General features: G+C 47.7%; 1 protein-coding gene across 2 annotated transcripts in view; it reads left to right on the top strand.

The window, feature by feature from the left end:
• CLPTM1L (CLPTM1 like) overlaps positions 1-23,061 on the top strand; it is a 104,052-nt gene that overhangs the window by 20,439 nt on the left and 60,552 nt on the right. For both annotated transcript variants that reach the window (XM_054018288.1, XM_054018289.1), the window contains exon 7: positions 3,584-3,678. In XM_054018288.1, the coding sequence (XP_053874263.1) occupies positions 3,584-3,678 (95 nt within the window). The remainder of the gene's footprint in view (positions 1-3,583; positions 3,679-23,061) is intronic.

Raw genomic sequence — 23,061 nt, 5'->3', positions numbered from 1 at the left:
TCTTCTCAAGGTTTTTTCTGTCTCTTAAAAATAATAGAAAAAGTATCCAAAACCAAAACCTGAATCAGTATCTGATGCATTCTTTATAGTTCAGAGACCTCAAGATAACAAAATTTAGGAGTTTTTCACTGATGCCCAGTACTACTATTATGATCTTATATTTCAACTCCAATAGATTTGTTGAAACAGGACAAATCTGTATGAAACATTTTAAAATCCCATACACCTATCTTGAGAGGATGTGATGGCTCTTTCCCATTTAATAACTAACTTTAATGGGTATAGAAGACACAGAAATTTCCCTGTACAATCGTCCCACAACATTCTGAGTTGCCTTATTTAAAAAGAAAATTTGCTCATTAAGGAAGGGCTCTCTAATACTGGAAACTTTAAATTCTGTTCAATAAGAAAACCCCTTTCCTGAAAATATAGGATAAAGGAAAGGCATGGATTAAGGTCAGAAAGGAAAATTATGATCTAGGCTAATCTGTATAACACAAAGCATAGAATTTCATCAAGTAATTTCTGCATCTAGCTCAGTAATTAAGACTGGATGTAGTTTAATCTTTCTGAATACATCCAGTCTTAATTTAAAGACTGAATGACGGAGAATTTACCACAAACCTTGGTAATCTGTTGATTATCCTCACAGTTAAAAATGTGCATTTTATTTTCAGTTTGAACTTCGTTGACTTCAGCTTCTTGCCATTGGATCTCTTTGTCTTTTTCTGCTGGGTTAAAGAACCTTCTAGTATCAGTGTCTTGTCCCTGTGTTGGTATTTATATACTATCATCTCTTAACCTTTTGAATAAACTAGATCAATTGACCTTCTTAAAATCTTTCTGTAAGCCCTGTTTCTCAGATTCTCGATCATTCTTGTGGCTTTCCTCTGAACTCTTTCCAGTTTTTCATCATCCCATTTAAAATGCTGATAGATGCAATAGTTTCACAAGAGCCATATGCTGGGATGATATCATGTCCCTCCTCAGTATTCCTGTTTGTCTGATTGTTAGCCCTTCTAGCTAGAGCTGGGAATATATGTTCAGTTGGTTATCCACCATCGTTTCTTAAGTCCTTTTCAGAGTCACTTTTGAGGATTATAGTCCACTATCTTGTAGGTATAACCTACATTGCTTATTCTTTGAGTGGTTGCAGATGGGTATTTCACTCAGGTGCATTTGTGCTGAGGGTATCAGAGTTGGAGACTTTCCCCACCATGGTACCTATTGGAACGGCGCGCCCACCCTGTGTTGCCTTTGGCCCCTTCTGAAACAATATAATGGTGATGCTACCCTAATCCCCCTCAGTCCCTTCATACCGCCAGTATCCTTAGTCGGAGCTCCCCCTGTGCGAGTCTTCTCATGGCTTTTTTTCTCTGCATCACACTTGTCACTGGGACTTCTCTTGTAAAGAATTTTTAATCGTATCTGTAGTGTAGTATAGTTTGTAGCTAATTTAGTTTGTCCTTATAGTAATTTCTGGTGCTCAGCACTATAGGGCATGCAGCGTTGTCCAGGCCTTCAAACGTTGCTTGTTAGGTGGACTTTCTATTCCCAACAATTGACTCCTACACTTACTGCGTGTAGGTGAAAGTCACATTAAGGAGAATGTATCATTTGTTGGGAGAACACAGATTGCAAGAGACCTTCACCTGAAGCAGCTTTTGTTGGAACAGGCTCTGAGTTGCACTAGCACCAAGACCCTCTTCCGCTAGCAGGACTGGCAGTCCTCAGCCAGCCACCTTCCGCATCAACGCTGGTAGACAGACCCCTGGACTCTGACTCTTCCCCACGAAGAGAAAGGGGTCGATATGTGTTCACTGAGGTACCCCAGAAGAGACCTACAAAACAGATCAGGGATGTTCGAAATTGAGGAGAGAGTCGTCCTCTTTATCAAAGATAGTTCCTCAACATTCAAAAGATCCAGGGTACAGCCAAGCTATCGATTCACCTCAAGGCTGGAGATTCCCAGTACTGTACCACTGACTCAAGGCTCACCTGGTGGACAACCATTGAGTCTGGTACCTATGGTGCCACTGCTTTTTGGTATCAACAATCCCACAAGCCTATATGGTAGTAACAGACTTATTCTGCCTGTCTGTACCAGCCTCCCTGCTTACTCAGGAGGCGGGTGTACTATCAGCACTGCCAGCTGTTTCAGGCCCCTCAAATTCTACAGACTCAGGGTTGAGGCCGCTACTGTTGATGCCCTCGGTACCAGTGAAACCACAGGCACCTTCCTCGGTGTAGATGCCTGTGGGGCAGCACCTTTGTCCTTGGTGCCATCTCTGTCCTCTGTTTAGTCACCATTAATTTCAGTTAACACAGGTGCCCTTTGAAACCCCCAATTCTGTTGTGCTCTTTGGTACTGTCATGGAAGATTTTCTCATACTGACAACAGTCCCATCCCTGATACCAACTTTGCCCTTCTCTCATTGGACTGTGGATAAATTGGGCTATTCTGTGGTCCTGCCGGAGTGGCCACCAAGAGTGCCCAAGGACTTCTGTTACTCTAATATGGAGTCATCCAGTTGGTCTTTGCCTTGGCGAAAAGTCCCAAAGATCTTGCAATGGGCAGCAGAGGGAAAGTGTCTGCACTAAGAGCACAGCTGTTCTAACAGTAAGGGCAGATCCTTGGCATCCTCAATGTATTGAGCCCCTATGCCATACTCTCTCACACAGTGATCACCTTGGGACCTGTGGGGTACTCCCTGCTTGAAGAGGTCTAAATTTCTACTCCAGTCCAGAGAGCGAGTCCCTTAATCCTGAGATGGACCAGCCCCAAGAGTGGCCTCTGTTACAGATGCAAGAGGAGGTCTGTCCTCTTGAGACACCTCTTTTTGGGGCAGCCTTTGCCAAAGGAGCAACCTCTACCCCAAGTAATGCCAGCAGTCCCATCCTCTCCTTTCCCGGACAACTCTGTAATCCCAGCTTCCTTGTCTTCCCTCCCAGAGGATTTTAAATCTTACCAGGACTTACTTTGGGCAGGTCTACCCTAGGATTCTCCATCAGTGACAATTTATAATCAAGATTGGATGTTTTTCTAAAAGGTATGTTTTAGGAATTATTTTGGGGAAGTTCTGTGGCCTGTGTTATACAAGAGGTCAGACTAGATGAGCACAATGGTCCCTTCTGCCTTGGAATCTCTGAATATTCTTCAGGCAGCAATTCTGGGAAGGGTTGCCTTCCTGATTAATGACACCTTATTACAGTCAGCAAAAGCTTTGTGGCGTATAGGTGTATAAAATGTTAGTTGCCAAGCTTCCCCTTTCCTTATTCATTTTGGAGCTGATTTTAAAGACTAGACAAACTCTTGTAGGACCAAATTTAGTGACTGGTCAAGATCAATATCTTATAAATTACTAGCTCAAAATGTTTTTAGGGAAAACATACAAAAATTGATTTTTTGTCAGCAAAGCTAGCATCTGGTTTTTATTATTTATCTGTTTTTTATTATTTTTTATTATTATTATTAAAACTTGTGTCACTTAAAAAGGGTGTCCTTTATACTTGAATCTACTATACTAATATCTAGAACACTAATTTTTTGGTACTTTCACATTTTACCTACTCTTTCTTCCAGGCTTTTCAGAAAAGGATGCAGATGAAGTAAAAGGAATTTTTGTGGATACTAACCTATACTTTTTGGCTTTGACATTCTTTGTAGCAGCATTCCATGTAAGTGGATCACTTGCTGTTTTTAAACAGTATACACTTAAGTATAAGTAAATAATAAAAGTAAAGGTACTTTGAGCATTGACACTCACATTTCTCTAAATACCAATAATTGTTTTTGGAAGTGTGTGTGTGTGTGTGTGTGTATGTGTATATATATATAATATGCTATGCCAATTTTTCCTTCATAAATACAAATAGAAAATTCAATAGCAAAATGTCATGTTCTGCAAGGGAACATCTATGCAATATGTTTTTAAATTTAGGCCAGAAAAACTGATTTCTACTCCCAAATCCAATTTCAAAATTAGGGGTTAAACCCACCCTGTCCAGTCCTTCCCAGAAAGAGAATTTCTACATTTCCTTGTGTGTCTGGCTATCCTCTTACCTGGGCTGTTTGTGGATCACACTTCACCAGTGGATAATGGAAAGGTTAATGACTTCAATGGATAGTGGAATTCTTATTTGCAAGCTGGCTGGCAGCCAGCACTGAAAATTGATCACCCATCCTCATAACAAAACAGCAACTTGATCTGCTGTTGAATATACATATTGGTTTAAAAATTAATGTAGACTGTAATTAGAAATCAGTGAAAGGTTAAAGATACAATTGATATTTGTCTGATTGTTAGAAATAAAAATTTTATCTCCTGGAAAGAATTATTAGTTTATAAATTATCAACTTTTCTATAAAATTCTTAATTGACATGTAAAAATATTTAACTCTTAAGTGAAATAATGTAGTGTCAATTTCTTTATTTAACCTGAGTTAAATTAAAACCTGAAAATCATTGCAGATGAATGCTGACTCAGATTTTCTGCTCTGAGATTTTCTAGCAGAGAGGAGGGAACGTAACTGTCAGGGAACAGGTTACAGTTCTGATTCTCTCACTGATTCTGTACAAACCATGTCCCTAGTGGAGTCTGAATAGTCATGGGTCTGCTCTAAACTTGCTAGATGGTACCACCGTCAAGGGCGCTGTCTGCCAGTTCGAAATTGCCAGAGCACACCGTCTCTGGGTGTCATTCTTCATGCCATTGACACATCTTATGTCATTGTTACAAGGGCATTTAGGGGCTGGTTATACCGACTTAGTTTCTCTATACCAGGAGAGTCCTCAGCTGGGGAGTTGTGGCCATTTTTTGCCTAATCAGAGAACAGGGAGAGGAATGAACCAGAGAATCTGGACTGTTTTGTGTTAATACTGTCTTGGCCTTCAAGCAGTAGGAGATTTGTGTTCTCCAAGAGTGGTTTATATCCTTGTTAGAGAAATGTGTGCGCACACTCAGAATTCTCTATTAGGCTAGGTCTACACTACAGGGGGGGGGAAGGGCCGACCTAAGATACGCAACTTCAGCTACGTGAATAGCATAGCTGAAGTTGCGTATTTTAGGTCGACTTACCTGGCTGTGAGGACGGCGGCGAGTCAACCGCTGCTGTCGACTCCGCTTCCGCCTCTTGCCGCGGTGGATTTCCAGAGTCAACGGCAGAGCCATGGGGATTGATTTTTATCGCGTCTTCACTAGACACGATAAGTTGATCCCCCAATAGATTGATTGCTACCTGCCGATCCAGCGGGTAGTGAAGTTTACTGTTTCATGGCTCAGCAACAAACCTTACAAATTCATAAAACTGTCATTAGGCCTTCACCAGGTGGTCATGCTTTCTTTCTTCCTCTGAAACACTGTTCTATCTCTCATGTGACTGTCTGAACTCATTCTCCAATAGTAAAATTCTTTCTGCACCTATCCATTTAACAGTATGGGCCAACTATTCTATTATTCCATTTTGATGTAGTGACCAGTCATCTGAGATCATTACCCTACCCATGAAGCACCTGCACCTTGTTGCTTCCAGCAAGATGCTTATTTCCAAGCAGATGACTTTAATACTTAATGGAGCAAAACACTGAAGAAAAATATCTTTATTATTCATTTGCCCATATTCCTTCAGCAGCAGAAATGTGCAGTGAGGGTGCTCCTCATATTGCCTGTCCTTGTGGGACTGACCAGAGTCAACTCAGGCTATTGTTATACTTCCAGTCTTGGGGCAATGGCTCCGACAACACGCAGGTCTCCAGCAGCACTCTGGAAGAATCTCCACCTCACCTTCCCAAGCCTTTGGTGGCTAGTTTGTCCACTCTATATAACCTGGTATATAGATGGCCAAACTTCCTGCATGGCATTTCAGGCTACCACACTGCTGCTATTCCTCCCTAAGCTACTCAGCAGCTGCTGAAGAAAGTGGCCCATCAGGGTTTGTCTGCACTGCAATGTAAGCCCAGAGTTAGTGGGACTCAAGTCAGTGAACCCTAGGTTAGAGAACCCAGGGTTTAAGCCATCTACATTGATTATCAACCCTAAGTAAAGAATTTTCTAACCTGGGTTTGAACCCAGGGCTCTGGCGTCCACACTGTATCATGCAGACCAGATTCCAACCAACCACATCCCAGACTTAATAGCGCCTTTGCAAAACATGGCCTCTGTAGCTCTTTGACTGTGATGCAGTCTGGGATCCACCCTGCACGTTACAGGAAGTTTGACCATCCTGCAAACATCTTGCCAAGCCATTGTTTTGTCTGTGTGCTCTCAGCAACCAGAGCCAGCAATATCAAGGAGGTGCCACTTGAAGAATTTCTCTTGCTGTTTCAAGAAATGGGCAGAAATTCTGTGAGACGGTGGACATTTCAGCAGCATTTTCTGACCAATCAAAGGTGCCTGAGAGAACTTCTGATGGAGCAGGAGGAGCAGGATACAGACATGGCAGACATGAACTGGATGCTGCTGCTCATGAGTCTCGGGATAGCCACGGATACCCCCTACTGGCACTTCTAGAGCAGGGCCACAAGCTCAGATTGGTGAGCCCAAAACATTTTGCAGATCTGGGATGACCAGTAGTAGGTCCAGAACTTTCACACGAAGAAAGATACAGCCTCTCCTGACCCTCCCTAAAGACACGTGCATGAGGGTGGCCATGCCAGTCGGTTCCTATAACCCTCTGGAAGCTGGCTACCCCACACTGCTGTAGGTCCATTGCCAACCAGTCTGGGATTGGAAAGTAGACTGTGGGTACAGTGGGGATGTAGGCTTCTGAGGCATTCAGGTGTGTGTGGTTTTACCCTGAGGGGACAAGTATAAAAGATATTCCTGAAGTTGCTGGCTTTTAGAGAATGTATTTCCAAAATTCACGAGGGCCATTGATGGGACTAGTGCCTATAGTTTGCCCTCCTCAAAGGGCACATGAGTACGTAAACTGCAGTATTCCATTGCTAGTCAATGCCTCGTGGACCACAGAGGTCGATTTATGAATGTCAATGTAGATTACTTTGGGAAAATTCTTTTGAGTGCTTGCTCATGTTGATTCCATTCTAGGTGTGTGTGCGCCCACGTGCATGGTCGTCGGAGATTTTTGCCTTAGTGGTATCCGTAGGGCCGGCTCTGGCGCCCTCTGGAGTGCCGTGCTCATGCGGCGCTATATCAGCTGCTGCCAGCCCCATGTCCTCTCAGTTCCTTCTTAGTGGTTAGTTGGAGCACCTTTTCTTGTCTAGCAAAGGCTAGTATTTTTTTCCTCTTGCGAACTTTGTGACATAGGGCCTTTTGTAAATAATTTGTGCATAGTGTTAACTACTTAATTAAGTGTAGTTGTTAGTAGTAGTTAGGGTCCCAGTGGGGACATCACCCCAGCCGGGGCATGCCCCGATCTCCCAAGTTAAAGCCCTGCTCAGATTGCAACAGGCCTATACCTATTAGCATCCCCTATAACAGCTGTCTTAAGTGCTTGGAGGAATCACATGTTAAGGATCGGTGCCGGATCTGTAAGAACTTTCATCCCCAAACTCAAAAGGAGCGGGATATTTGTCTCAGGGCCCTCCTGATGGAGTCCTCCCTTCGCCCAGCTTCCAAGCCATGCAGACAGTTCACACCGAGCGCCTCGGCCTCTGTGCGCAGCATTCCGCCGGCACCAGTCACCATTGCTGGTGCCAAAAAAGAAAGCAAAAAGACACAGCTCCCCGGCTCTGAATAAGAAGGCCCAAGAGTCATCGGCCAAGGGACCTGTGCCTGGCCGCCAGCCTACTCCGGAGCCATGTCCTCCTGCCTCCCTGGGTGGAGCCTCTAGCGCCCTCAACAGTCCGTCACCGACTTCTGGGAAAGGTATAGGTTCCATGCCCCTGCCAGCACCGTTGTCCTCCCAAGCACAGAGAGAGCACAGTCTCCACATACTCCCATGACAACTCTGGTGCCGCAGGACTCTGTTAAGGCTCCCCAAGAGAGCAAACCAGCCGCCAAGACCCCTCAAGGATTAGGGGAAAACTGATGGTCACTGGAGAGGGGGTGACGTTCCTCTCCACCGCGCCGAGGATCCCGGGACAGGTCTGAGATTCGTCAGTGGTTGCCCAGACTAGCATCCAGATCCCCTCAGCATCACTCACCTGATACTCTCTATGCTATTCCCGGCACCGGTCATCCTCTTGTTTGTCGTCCTCTCGACGTCAGTCCCGATCACCGGCACAGTGTGTTCCCCATCTCAGCACCAATGAGCGTTCCCCATCTCGGCACCAGTCTTCCTAGCACCAACACTGGTCTTCCCGCATCTGGTCATCGGTAGCCACGACCAGTAAACAAACCCAGGTGTCAACGGCCCCTTCCTGGTCACTGGAAAGTGATTCCGCTGGCCCGGAGGGACAGTTCAGCCCATCGCACAGGCCCCACTGGTGGGATTGGGCACTGGAACCCACACTGTCGGTGGTGGCACTGCAGTGGCAGCACGGCCAGTGGCCAGCGTAGTGGCCTCATTAGAGCACATGGGGCGTACCGGTCATGAGAGTGCCCCCTTCACAGCGTTGTTTGGTCAGCGCATCGGAACACTCGTCGGTGGCACCGGGCTCAGTGCCGGGGGCGCATTCAGAGGTTGCAGTGGAAGAGCCTGTGCCCATCCCTAAGCCTCCCTCTCTGGCGGTAGTGAGGAGCAGAAGAGCCTCGATCTGGTGCATTCCACCTGCTGCGACCTGGTCCTGATGTGTTAACATGGACTTTTCTATGTTTATCAAGTTCAATGCATAGAGTTTATTGGAGCGGTTCTTGACTCCACACAAGCCAGGGCCTTCCTCCTGGAAGCACGTTTTCAGGCTATGTTGGACCTGATCTCCCATGTAAGGAGCCATCTGCTCACCATGGCCCACACCTGCCTGCGACTGATTGGCCACATGGTTGCATGCACGTACGTGGTCAGCCATGCTTGACTTCATCTATGGCCTCTGCAAGCATGGCTGTCCTCAGTCTATATCTCCAGCAGGCGCACCTTGGACCGAGTGGTCATGGTGCTGAACCACATCCTTTTGTCCCTGAATTGGTGGCTGGATCCCAAGTCAGTGCTGCAAGGAGTTCCCTTCGCTTACCCTGCTTTCAGATGCATCGGATCTGGGCTGTGGAGCCCTCCTGGGTGAGCTCAGCAGCCAGAGTTATTAGTTTCAACACAACTTAGCCCTTCTAAGGTGCTGGCCTTCTACATAAATAGAACGAAGCTGTCCTGTAAGTCAATGCCGTTGTTCATTGCTGTCGCAGACAGGATGAAGGTGTGACGGGTTCCCCCCACGGTGCCACTTGGAACTGAGATACCACTGAGCCCACCTGTCCCATCAGCCGGGGTTCCCCTTACTCTGTGCTGCTGTAATAGTCTCTCAAGCCCCCTTCCAGCACACACACAGGTAGAGAGACACCCAGCTGCAGCTATATTCACACAGATGTTGAGATCAACTCTGCATGGGAGAGCTCAGCTAAGGAATTGCCCAGCATTCAAGTGCACTCCCCCTCTGGAGAGTAAACCCAAAGTTGTATTGTCTTGCACTGCACAGAGAACTGTACAGCGTAAGCTAATTGAAATTCGCCCTCTCCCTCAAAGCTTTCCCGCTCTTCCCCACACATGCACACGGCAGTTATTAATTTCACAAACTGGGTTTAAAACAAAAACAAGTTTATTAAGTACAAGAGGTAGATTGTAAGTCAGGGGTCGGCAACCTACGGCACGCGGGCCAAACACGGCACGCAAGCCGATTTTGAGTGGCACGCTGCTGCCTGCCCGGTGAGAGAGAGAGGAGGGGCAGGGAAGCACCACAATGGGGGAAGAAGTGGGGGAGGGGGGAAGCTTGGCTGCCGCAAGACCAAGCTTCTGTCTCCTGCCCCTGCGGGGGAGAGCGGTGTGGAGGAGGGGCACCAGCCCTCAGCCCCACCGCTCTCCACTGCGGGGTCAGGAGGCACAAGCTTGGTACTGCGGCACTCAAGCTTTCCCCCTCCCCCGCTTCTTCCCCCAGTGTGGTACTTTCCTGCCCCTCCTCCTCTCCTTTGCTGTGCCGATCAGCTGATGGCCCTTGCGAGGGGGAGGGGGACGAGTGGCAGCGTGTTCCCTGCTCCGTAGAGGAGGCAGAGAAGAGGTAGGGACGGGGGCTTGGGGAAGGGGGTGGAACAGGGCATATCCCTTCCATCCCCCTGCCCTGAGCCACTCAGGGCAGGGGGCTGGGAGCACACCCACAAGCCGAGCACCCAAGCCTTCTGCCCTGAACGCCCGCCACACCCAGCCTTCTGCCCTGCACCCCCACCCCAGCCCTCTGCCCGACCCCTGAATGCCCCACACCCCCACTGTCCTCTGCCCTGAACCACCCCCAGCCTTCTGCTCTGAACCCCCCCACATCCCTACTGCCCTCTGCCCTGAACCCCCTATGCCCCCAGCCTTCTGCCCTGCACCCCCACACACCCCCAGCCTTCTGCCCCGAACCGCCCCACATTCCCCCACACACAGCCTTCTGCCCTGCACCCCCCACACACACCCAGCTCTCTGCCCTGACCCCTGAAAACTCCCCCAGGTCTGGGGTCCCAGGCTGGAAGCGGGCTGGTGGCGTAAGATCAGCATTTTAATTTAATTTTAAATGAAGCTTAAACATTTTGAAAACCTTGTTTACTTTACATACAATAGTTTAGTTATATAATATAGACTTAGAGAGAGAGACCTTTTAAACGTTAAAATGTATTACCGGCATGCAAAACCTTAAATTAAAGTGAATAAATGAAGACTTGGCACACCACTTCTGAAAGGTTGCCTACCCCTGTTGTAAGTGATTATAAGGGATAGCCAACAGATCAAAGCAGATTACCATAGTAAATAAACAACTCGCAAACTGAGCTTAACACACTAGATAAGTAGGATTTAAATTAGCAAATTCTCACCCTGAGTGATAAACAGGCTGGCAGGGGCTTATGGCACAAGTTGCCAGGGCTTTCCCAGATTTTCATACATAGGCTAAAGATCCATCACTTCCCACAGTTCAATCTTTGTTCCTCAGGTGTTTCCAGGTGTGGTGGTGTAGGGAGAGTGGGTTGCCCCCATGATGTCATTTTTCCCCTCTTATATCTTCTCCCCACTTGCTGGAAAACTCATTTGCTGTGACCTGGGTCAAACAGTTCCCATTGTGTAGTGCTGTCTCTCAGAGGTTTCTGTGGTACACAGTTCCTGGGGTAACCCTTGTGCTTGCAAGCATTTCCACAAAAAGCCATTAGCATTGTTTGGCCTTTTTAGTGTCATACCTAAAAAGCTGCTTGTGGGTGTTTTCAACCTCACAACATGTTTCAGTAACACATACATAGCCAAACTTCATAACTTCACATACGACCATAGCACATACAATCCAACGAGATATTACTATCTAGCACAGGGGTAGGCAACCTATGGCACATGTGCCCAGGGTGGCATGCAAGCTGATTTTCAGTGGCACTCACACTGCCCGAGTCCTGGCCACCGGTCCAGGGGGCTCTGCATTTTAATTTAATTTTAAATGAAGCTTCTTAAACATTTTAAAAACCTTATTTGCTTTACATAGAACAATAGTTTAGTTATATATTATAGACTTATAGAAAGAGACCTTCTAAAAACATTAAAATGTATTACCGGCATGCGAAACCTTAAATTAGAGTGAATAAATGAAGACTCAGCACCACTTCTGAAAGGTTGCTGACCCCTGATCTAGCAGATCAAGATTTTTAGAATGACACCTCATAAGGTATACTTTGTATAAGGTTGTGATGGGTTTGGACCCCCTCCCCTCCCCTCATCTGGGATGCCATCTGATGTGCTGGAGTCCCACTGGTTCGACCCATTCCACCAGCCTGGGTTTCCTCACCCTGTCCTAGCTGTACCAGGCCCTCAAGCCTTCTCTAGCACACACACAGGTAAGGCCTCACCCAGTGGCAGATACAGACTGAAATCACTCTGTGTGGGAAGATTCAGCTCGGGAATTTACTCAGCACTCATGTGCACACCTCCTTTTAAGTGTAAACCCAAAATAATAATGTCTTGCGCTGCATAGAGAGATCTGCACAGCACAAGCTCATAAAAATTTGCCCTCTCAATGTGGAGAGAGAGATGCTTCCTCCCACCCAGCCACTCCCATATGAATTGTACAAACTGGGATTTGTAATAAAAAATAACTACCAAATGTAAACGTTAAGTGATTATAAGGGATAGCAAATAAAACAAAACACACAAACTAAGCTTAATACACTCAAGAAACAGGTTACAAAATGTAATTTATCAATCTAAATGTTGTTGTAGGCAGGTTGCAGAGTTTCTGCAGCTTAGGGTATGTCTACACTACGAAATTAGTTCGAATTTATAGAAGCCGGTTTTATTGAAATCGGTTGTATACAGCCGATTGTGTGTGTCCACACATAAAATGCTCTAGGTGCTCTAGTCGGCGGACTGCGTCCACAGTACAAGGCTAGCGTCGACTTCCGGAGCATTGCACTATGGGTAGCTATCCCACAGCTATCCCACAGTTCCCGCCCCTTGGAATTCTGGGTTGAGATCCCAATGCCCGGATGATGCAAAACAGTGTCGCGGGCGGTTCTGGGTACATGTCGTCAGGCCCCTCCCTCCCCCGTTACAGCAACGGCAGGCAATAGATTCGCGCCTTTTTACCTGGGTTACCTGTGCAGACAACATGGAGCCCGCTCAGCTCAGCTGAGCTCACCGTCACCATATGTCCTCTGGGTGCCGGCAGACGTGGGACTGCATTGCTACACAGCAGCAGCTGCTAACTGCCTTTTGGCGGTAGACGGTGCAGTAGACTGGTAGCCTTCATCGGCGATCTGGGTGTTGGCAGCCGTGGGGCTTGCCTTTTGGCAGTAAATGGTGTATTACGACTGTTAGCTGTCCTATTACAAGTCGGGTCATCGTACGTTAGCAGAGTCTTCCCTGAGCAGCCGATTGTGCAATAGGCCTGAAGACCATCGTCATACACCGCCCTGTATTTGCTGCCAAGCACCCAGAAAGATGCCGAGGGCTATCAGTCACGCTGCACCGTCGTCTTAAGATGTAAAAAATAGATTTGCTCTGTATTCATTTGCTTCCCCCTCCCTCCGTCAAATCAACGGCCTGCTAAGCCCAGGGTTTTCAGTTTAATCTTTGGGGGGACCATTCTGTGTGACAGTTGTTTGTGTTTCTCCCTGATGCACAGCCACCTTTCTTGATTTTAATTCCCTGTACCTGTACGCCATGTCGTCACTCGGCCCGCCCTCCCTCCTTCCCCTAGTCCGTCAGATACTACGTTTGCGCCACAGCTCAGAGAGCTGAGAAGCGCCTTTTGCGCCTTTTCTTTGAATTCTGGGTTGAGATCCCAATGCCCGGATGATGCAAAACAGTGTCGCGGGCGGTTCTGGGTACATGTCGTCAGGCCCCTCCCCCCTCGTCACAGCAACGGCAGACAATAGATTCGCGCCTTTTTACCTGGGTTACCTGTGCAGACAACATACCACGGCAAGCATGGACCCCGCTCAGCTCAGCTGAGCTCACCGTCACCATATGTCCTCTGGGTGCCGGCAGACGTGGGACTGCATTGCTACACAGCAGCAGCTGCTAACTGCCTTTTGGCGGTAGACGGTGTAGCATGAGTGATAGCCGTGGGGCTGGCAGCCGTAGGGCTGCATTGCACCAGCCCCTTGCCAGGCGATGGTATATTATGACTGGTACCCATCGTCGTCGTACTGGTGTGGCTGTCAATCATGGCCACCTGGGCAGACATGCTACTGTTTCGATGATGATGGTTACCAGTCGTAATATACTATTTCCTGCCAATTGCCCAGTATTGTCTGCTAAGCACCCAGAAGAGGCCGAGGGCGATGCTGGGTGCTGGCGGACGTGGGGCTGGCAGACGTGGGGCTGCATTGCTACACAGCAGCAGCCCCTTGCCTTTTGGCAGATGATGGTATATTATGATTGGTACCCATCGTCATCGTACTGGAGAGGCTATCACTCATGCTGCACCGTCGGCTGCCAGCTTAAGATGTAAAAAATAGATTTGTTCTGTATTCATTTGCTTCCCCTTCCTCCGTGAAATCAATGGCCTGCTAAGCCCACGGTTTTCAGTTTAATCTTTGGGGGGACCGTTCTGTGTGACAGTTGTTTGTGTTTCTCCCTGTTCCTATACCTGTACGCCATGTCGTCACTCGACCCTCCCTCCCTCCCTTCTTCTCCTGGTCCATCAGATACTACTTTCGCGCCTTTTTTCAGACCAGGCGCCATAGCTAGCACTGGGATCATGGAGCCCGCTCAGATCACCGCGGCAATTATGAGCACTATGAACACCACGCGCATTGTCCTGGAGTATATGCAGAGCCAGGACATGCCAAGGCAAAACCCGGACCAGGCGAGGAGGCGATTGCAGCGCGGCGACGAGAGTGATGAGGAAATTGACATGGACATAGACCTCTCACAAGGCACAGGCCCCAGCAATGTGGAAATCATGGTGTCACTGGGGCAGGTTCATACCGTGGAACGCCGATTCTGGGCCCGGGAAACAAGCACAGACTGGTGGGACCGCATCGTGCTGCAGGTATGGGACGATTCCCAGTGGCTGCGAAACTTTCGCATGCGTAAGGGCACTTTCATGGAACTTTGTGACTTGCTTTCCCCTGCCCTGAAACGCCAGGATACCAAGATGAGAGCAGCCCTCACAGTTGAGAAGCGAGTGGCGATAGCCCTGTGGAAGCTTGCAATGCCAGACAGCTACGGGTCAGTCGGGAATCAATTTGGAGTGGGCAAATCTACGGTGGGGGCTGCTGTGATCCAATTTGCCAGGGCAATGAAAGACCTGGTGATAGCAAGGGTAGTGACTCTGGGCAACGTGCAGTCAATAGTGGATGGTTTTGCTGAAATGGGATTCCCAAACTGTGGCGGGGCCATAGACGGAACCCATATCCCTATCTTGTCACCGGAGCACCAAGCCACCGACTACGTAAACCGCAAGGGGTACTTTTCAATGCTGCTGCAAGCCCTGGTGGATCACAAGGGACGTTTCACCAACATCAACGTGGGATGGCCGGGAAAGGTACATGATGCTCGCGTCTTCAGGAACTCTGCTCTGTTTCGAAAGCTGGAGGAAGGGACTTTCTTCCCGGACCAGAAAGTGACCGTTGGGGATGTTGAAATGCCTATCGTGATCCTTGGGGACCCAGCCTACCCCTTAATGCCATGGCTCATGAAGCCGTACACAGGCAGCCTGGACAGTAGTCAGGACCTGTTCAACTACAGGCTGAGCAAGTGCCGAATGGTGGTGGAATGTGCATTTGGACGTTTAAAAGCGCGCTGGCGCAGCTTACTGACTCGCTCAGACCTCAGCGAAAAGAATATCCCCATTGTTATTGCTGCTTGCTGTGCGCTCCACAATATCTGTGAGAGTAAGGGGGAGACATTTATGGCGGGGTGGGAGGTTGAGGCAACTCGTCTGGCCGCTGATTACGCACAGCCAGACACCAGGGCGGTTAGAGGAGCACAGCAGGGCGCGGTGCGCATCAGAGAAGCTTTGAAAACGAGTTTTGTGACTGGCCAGGCTACTGTGTGAAACTTCTGTTTGTTTCTCCTTGATGAACCCTCCAACCCCCCACCCCCCCAACCCAGTTCACTCTACTTCCCTGTAAACCAACCACCCCACCCCACTCTCCCCTCCCGCTTGCAGAGGCAATAAAGTCATTGTTTTTTCACATTCATGCATTCTTTATTAGTTCCTTACAGAGGTAGGGGGATAATTGCCAAGGTAGCCTGGGATGGGTGGGGGAGGAGGGATGGAAAAGGACACACTGCATTTTAAAACTTTAACTCTTATTGAAGGCCAGCCTTCTGATGCTTGGGCGATCATCTGGGGTGGAGTGACTGGGTGGACGGAGGCCCCCCCACCGTGTTCTTGGGCGTCTTGGTGAGGAGGCTATGGAACTTGGGGAGGAGGGCTGTTGGTTACACAGGGGCTGTAGCGGCGGTCTCTGCTCCTGCTGCCTTTCCTGCAACTCAACCATACGCTCGAGCATATCAGTTTGATGCTCCAGCAGACGGAGCATTGCCTCTTGCCGTCTGTCTGCAAGCTGACGCCACCTATCGTCTTCAGCCCGCCACTTGCTCTGTTCATCCCGCGATTCAGCCCGCCACCTCTCCTCTCGTTCATATTGGGCTTTTCTCATCTCCGACATTGACTGCCTCCACGCATTCTGCTGTGCTCTATCAGCGTGGGAGGACATCTGCAGCTCCGTGAACATATCGTCCCTCGTCCTACGTTTTCTCTTTCTAATGTTCACGAGCCTCTGCGAAGGAGAAACATTTGCAGCTGGTGGAGGAGAAGGGAGAGGTGGTTAAAAAAGACACATTTTAGAGAACAATGGGTACACTCTTTCATTACAAGGTCGCATATTTCGGCTTGCAGGCAGCCATGGTAGGCCACGGTGTTTTAGCTTTTTTAACCTTCTTAACATGCGGGAAAGGTTGCAAACAGCAGCGCATTTCCCATATCAAGGATGAATTGGGCTGTCCATTTAAAATGGGGTTTCAATGTAAAAGGAGGGGGCTGCGGTTTCCCGGTTAACATGCGGCACAAACACAAGTAAACCCCCCCCCCCCACACACACACACACACACGATTCTCTGGGATGATCACTTCACCCCTTCCCCCCACCGCGTGGTTAACAGCGGGGAACATTTCTGGCGCCTCTGAATGTCCCCTTAATAAAATCACCCCATTTCAACCAGGAGAGCTTTCTGGAGATGTCCCTGGAGGATTTCCGCTCCATCCCCATACACGTTAACAGACTTTTCCAGTAGATGTACTGGCCGCGATTACCAGGGCAAATTAATCATTAAACACGCTTGCTTTTTTTTTTTTGTAATGTTTACAAATAGTTACAAAGTTACACTCACCAGAGGTCTCCTGTGTGCCCTGAGGGTCTTGGGTGAGTTCGGGGGTTACTGGTTCCAGGTCCAGGGTCACAAACATATCCTGGCTGTTGGGGAAACCGGTTTCTCCGCTTCCTTGCTGCTGTGAGCTACCTACAGTACCTCCATCCTCATCTTCCTCGTTCCCCGAACCATCTTCCCTGTGTGTTTCTCCAGTGAGAGAGTCATAGCACACGGTTGGGGTAGTGGTGGCTGCACCCCCTAGGATCGCATGCAGCTCCGCGTAGTAGCGGCAAGTTTGCGGCTCTGCCCCGGACCTTCCGTTTGCTTCTCTGGCTTTGTGGTAAGCTTGCCGTAGCTCCTTAATTTTCACGCGGAACTGCTGTGTGTCCCTGTTATGGCCTCGGTCCTTCATGGCCTTGGAGATCTTTTCTAATACTTTTCCATTTCTTTTACTGCTACGGAGTTCAGCTATCACTGCTTCATCTCCCCATATGGCGAGCAGATCTCGTACCTCCCGTTCGGTCCATGCTGGAGCTCTTTTGCGATCCTGGGACTCCATCACGGTTACCTGTGCTGATGAGCTCTGCATGGTCACCTGTGCTCTCCACGCTGAGCAAACAGGAAATGAAATTCAAACATTCGTGGGTCTTTTCCTGTCTACCTGGTCAGTGCATCTGAGTTGAGAGTGCTGTCCAGAGCGGTCACAATGAAGCACTGTGGGATAGCTCCCGGAGGCCAATAACGTCGATTTCCGTCCACAGTACCCCAATTCCGACCCGCAAAGGCCGGTTTTATCGCTAATCCCCTCGTCGGAGGTGGTGTAAAGAAACCGGTTTAAAGGACCCTTTAAGTTGAAAGAAAGGGCTTCGTTGTGTGGACATGTCCAGGCTTAATTCGGTTTAACGCTGCTAAAGTCGACCTAAACTCGTAGTGTAGACCAGGCCTTAGAGTTCCAGTTATTTCTCTTTACAGACTGGACTCAGCCCCTGCCATTCCCTTCAGGTGTTTCTAGCAATCTTCCTTCTTGGAGGGGGAGGCAATGGACAAGAGTCCTGATTGACTTCCCAGCCTTAAATAGAATTTACATAGAGCAGGAATCTTTTGTTTCCCAGTCTGAATGGAAAAACACTGAAACCCCAATATGGGGGTCTAGTACAAAGTGACCCTATCGTGTCAAAGCAGCAACCCTAGAAGCTTCTCAGGAAGGCGGGAGATTAGTATCTTCCAAGTCTTACTGTTTTTCCTAATGGCCCATTGATGCTGATTGCCTACTGAGTGGTGGGCATTCCCCCAAGCGCGCACACAGTTATAAGTGTTACAATGTCAATATTCCTAACTTCAGCTACAGAAATGATACATCCATACAAATTGGATAAACACATTCAGTAGATCATAACATTTTCAGTGATATCTCACATACCCATATTGCATAAAAGAAATCTTAGTTATGCCATATTCATATCATAACATTTCTATGAAGAATATGGGGTGTAATGTCACAAAGGCCTATCCTAATTATATGACAGTGATGAATATTGGGGTGTCAGGGTGTCACAGTGGGTTGCCCAATGTCTGTCCAGAGAATATCGTCGTGGATCACAGCCTGCATCCACTACTGTTATGAGTTGGCAAAGGTGCCCCCACTGGTGATGGTGATGGCTCACATGACTAGGGCGCAGGCGTCATCAGCTGCCTTCCTGGCGCAGTACCATCCACACGTTTGCATCTCATTGTGCGCTTACCCAGCAAGCTCGGGATGACACTGGCTTTGGCAGAGCAGGGATGTAAGCTGCAAGACCGTGAACTCCAAGTCCGCCTCCATTGATACTGCTTGTGAGTCACCTAGAATGGAATCGACATGAGCAAGCACTCAAAGAAAAAACTGTTACCTACCTTTCGTAACTGTTGCTCATGTCTGTGACAGTGTACCCTATAAGGCTTTATGGGGAGGGGGTGCTTATAAATGTATGGATGACATAGCTGGAATATGTTTTGTGCTGCCTGTGCCATGTAACATATCTCCGTAAAGGTTCTGGTCTATTATATCTATTCATCCAATTTGTACATATATATCATTTTCTACTCGAGGTTAAGAATATGGGCTGTATGCTTGCTTGATTTCTAAGTAAGCTTTGTGAGGCATTTGGTCAGCTTCTTTAGGAAGGAATTCGCCAGGTTAAGTACCTGATCAGGAGACACTTAGGGAACAATGCATCTTGGAATGCTCCAATCCACATGAGAAGTCTTCCTGGAGACATGCAAGATGCCATGTGGACAATGGCATCGGCCTGCAAAGACTGAGTCATGCAGGGGCATGTGACTTGCCCAGGTGACTCCAAAACTCCATCCTGGAGCTGGACTTGGCATAGGAGGGAGGAGGGGGGTCTCCACCCACAAGAGAGAGTCTATTTAAACCTGTGGGAGACCCCTCCATTTTGTCTTCAGCTGGCTAAAGAAGGAGCCTCTCCACCCCCCCCCAGGATACTTGAAGGAGACTGAAACAAAGGACAGTAACTGCAGGGGGTGTGAGTGATTGCTGGACCCAGGCTAAAAGGAGATTAGCCTGTAAAAGGGAGCACTCTGGAACTGGTGAGGAAATTATCTGTATTCAGTTTGATTAGGCATAGATTCGCGCATTTTATTTTATTTTGCTTGGTGACTTACTTTGTTCTGTCTGTTACTACTTTGAACCACTTAAATCCTACCGTCTGTATTTAATAAAATCACTTTTTATTTAGTAATTTACTCAGAGTATGTATTAATACCTGGGGGAGCAAACAACTGTGCATATCTCTCTATCAGTGCTATAGAGGGCGAACAATTTATGAGTTTGCCCTGCTTTATGCAGGGTAAAACGGATTTATCTGGGTTTAGACCCCATTGGGAGTTGGGCATCTGAGTGCTAAAGACAAGCACGCTACTGTGAGCTGTTTTCAGGTAAACTTGCAGCTTTGGAACAAGTGATTCAAACCCTGGATCTGTGTCTGGAGCCAAACAGGAGTGTCTGGCTCAGCAAGACAGGGAGCTGGAGTCCTGAGCTGGCAGGGAAAACAGAAGCAGGGGTAGTCTTTGCACATTGGGTGGCAGCTCCCAAGGGGGTTTCTGTGATCTAACCCGTCACAATGTCCATTCCATTACCTGCCCTTCTGCCCCTCTGTCGGAGTTGTCTGCAAGAAGGAACTGAGAAGGTATAGGGCTGGCGGCACCTGATGTAACGCCACATGAGCGCGACACTCCAGAGGGTGCCACAGCTGGCCCTACCGCTAAGGCAAAAATCTCTGATGGCACACGTGGGCGCGTGCACCTAGAATGGAATGGACATGAGCACCACATCTCACAGAACAACAATTATGAAAGTTAGGTAACAGTTTTTTCATGATGCCTGTGTTTTTCATCAAGTGCGAGTCAAGATTTATTAACAAGCTGGGACACTATTTGCACCAAATGACATTGTCATAAATGGAGTTACTGTCTCCACAGTTATTTTGGGGGACCCCGTGTACCTCCTTTTTCTTTGGCTTATGAAACCACACGGATATCAGAGGCCCTGACAAATGAAAGTATAATTACATTCTCAGCAGGTGTTGAATGTGCTTTTGGCAGATTGAAATCCCGTTAGAGATGTCTACAGAACTGTTTGGATGCCAGTGTCATCAATGCTATCTGCCTTACTTGTTTCTTGCTGTGCTCTTCACAATCTCTATGACGCCAGAGGTGAGCCCTCTCCCCCCCGAATGGAAGCATGGCAGTGATGGACTGCTGAATTGGTAGTCATCCAGAAAGTGCACCCGGGCAGCAAAAGTTAGGGAAGTCAATCAGTTTCTCTGCCCTCCAAGCAATATACTTAGGAATGACCTGACCGCTTATCAGATGAGAGCAGGGGGGTGATTCATAGTATGGTGTGATTGATTGATGAATGGATTGATGTATCTAATTGTGTATGAGGAATAGTATTTGTATATAAATTGCCAGTTGTCCCTGATCATGTGTTTCCATTTATCATCAGAAATACACATGGTATGATAAACTTCCTTGATAAAATAAAAAGCTTTATTTATAAACATTTTTTTAGAAAAGTACAAAATTAACCATTGATTCTGCACGCTAGCTGCCACTACCACACCAAAACCTTAAAAAGCAAGATAAAACAAATGCCAACAGTGAAACATGTACAAGACAGAAACTCCCTAATGTTGCATGTCCCCAGCCTCTCCATTCTCCTTTCCCTTCCTTCCATGTTTGCTGCACACTTGGCACCAGGGGAGAGGGTGAGGGGGTCAATATGGAGCACTGCATGGGCACAGCTCTGCCCAGCTGCTCTTAGGGCCCGATTGCATGGGCCACCCAGCCATGGAGTTGTCCAAGCTGTTCCAGGATGGCATCACAGGGTACTTTGGAGGGGACTCAGGCCCTGGTGCATGTGCAGCAGGAGCCAGTACTCTTGCAGCTATTCGTGATAGCAGCTGCTCAAATAGTTGTTTCTGTTGAGCTCTGTCATCCTCCATTCCTGTTCCAGGAACTGCGAAGCAAGTGCCTGCTCCTGCACTGAAGCTCTGTGCTCAAGCTGTGCAGCCAGGCTGAGCCTTTCCTCTAGCTATAAGTCCCTCTGTCTTTGGTACTGGAGCTGCTTGTTAGCCCTCTCTACAACTTCAACTAAAGTTTGTCACGGAACTGCTTCATCTTGGAACAGTCTGTACAAGTACATTGACACAGGCTTCTGCTGCATTGTGGGCAAGCGGTGGAGGTACTGTAGCCTGTAGAGGTTGAGGACAAGACACAGAGAGTTATTGTCTCAAATAGCTCAGTGCAGGAGCACAGGAAAAGTCCTTGTGGAATTTCAAGGACATAAAATGATACTTTTCCAAACTGAACTTCAGTATATTGTGAGAGGGATGTGACAGACCACAGAAGCTTCTTGGACACAGTCAGGTTAATTGTAGTGACAGAAGTGCAGACATAAGGGTAAGGATAAAAAAAATCCCGACTGCTTTTCCACCTCCATCTCCCAAAAAGTGCAGAACAGCTTGGGTTCGGAGGGGGGGTGGGGGTGGAGAAGTTAGTTGACCATCCCAACAAAAGGTTTCTATATCATTTCAGCCATTCCATAACAGTTCTTTTTGGTGCCTAACTGGCAAAGGGAGATGTTATTCTAAGCTGCTAGTGGGAAACCAACAGTGTGTGCAATCAAAGTATTCAAATGTATGGTGACTAAACAGCACATCTACAAGTGGAGTGGGCTAATCAAATACCAAGGTGGCCCTGGAAAATGCACGTGTCGCCAAAATGTGACTACCTAGCTGGAGTTCCTGCTACAAGGAAAGTTTACAGCTATCAGCACCCTGGATTCATTCAGGATTCATGAGGGAATCAGTTGGATGCTGTGTTAGCTTCCACATGGCTTACCCCGTTATACTTGCATCCAAACACCCAGCACTCAACTGCCATTCTCCTTACTCCTTCCTTCTGGCACATTTCTGGACAAAATTTCAAACCTCAGTCATGTTTGGGAAAAATTATTTTGTCACCTATGGACTATATTTAATTGAAATGGACTAGATTTGTAACTAGAAAATGTTTCTACCTCTTCTCTCCCCAGTTCTGTTTCCTGGTGCCTCATTACAGTGAGTGGTTATAGAACAGTGTACTTCTGGGGATGGCAATATAAAGTTATAATTTTTATGAAACAGAAATCTCTAGCCAAAATGTGCCCCTTTCCAATAAAAATTCACTTTTAAAGGCTTTTTTTACTGTTTGCATTTCCTGGTCGCCATTTTGAACTCCACATGGTGTGAGGAGGGAGGGGGTGGAGGATGTTGAGGTGCTGGCATACAGTTGCCATTAGTGGATATATGCTGCTAGTCAGGGCTTGTAATACCATTTTCATTGGTTCATAGAGGGGAAATGTATATTAATAAATATTCAAATGGAGCCAGAAACTTACCAAGCTCTGGGATGGCTTTTGTCCCTTCCATTTCTGGTTCTGTGGCGAGCTGTTTCTCTGAGGGGGAGAGTGTCAAAAGTACGATCCCAGGATATACTGCAGTTGCTCTTGCAGCAAAGCCTTCTCTGGGACCAGTGTCAGCAGCACCACTTTGCTGGTCTTATTTGGCTCCCATCAGTCGCCATGCTGTATTCTGGGGCCAGCAGCTTGCCATCCCAGCTGACCAGGTCATCGTGCATCA

Source organism: Malaclemys terrapin, chromosome 2, assembly GCF_027887155.1.
Source record: "Malaclemys terrapin pileata isolate rMalTer1 chromosome 2, rMalTer1.hap1, whole genome shotgun sequence".
NCBI lineage: Eukaryota > Metazoa > Chordata > Testudines > Emydidae > Malaclemys > Malaclemys terrapin.
Note: the sequence above shows the minus strand (reverse complement) of the source record. Positions and strands in the feature narration are given on the sequence as shown.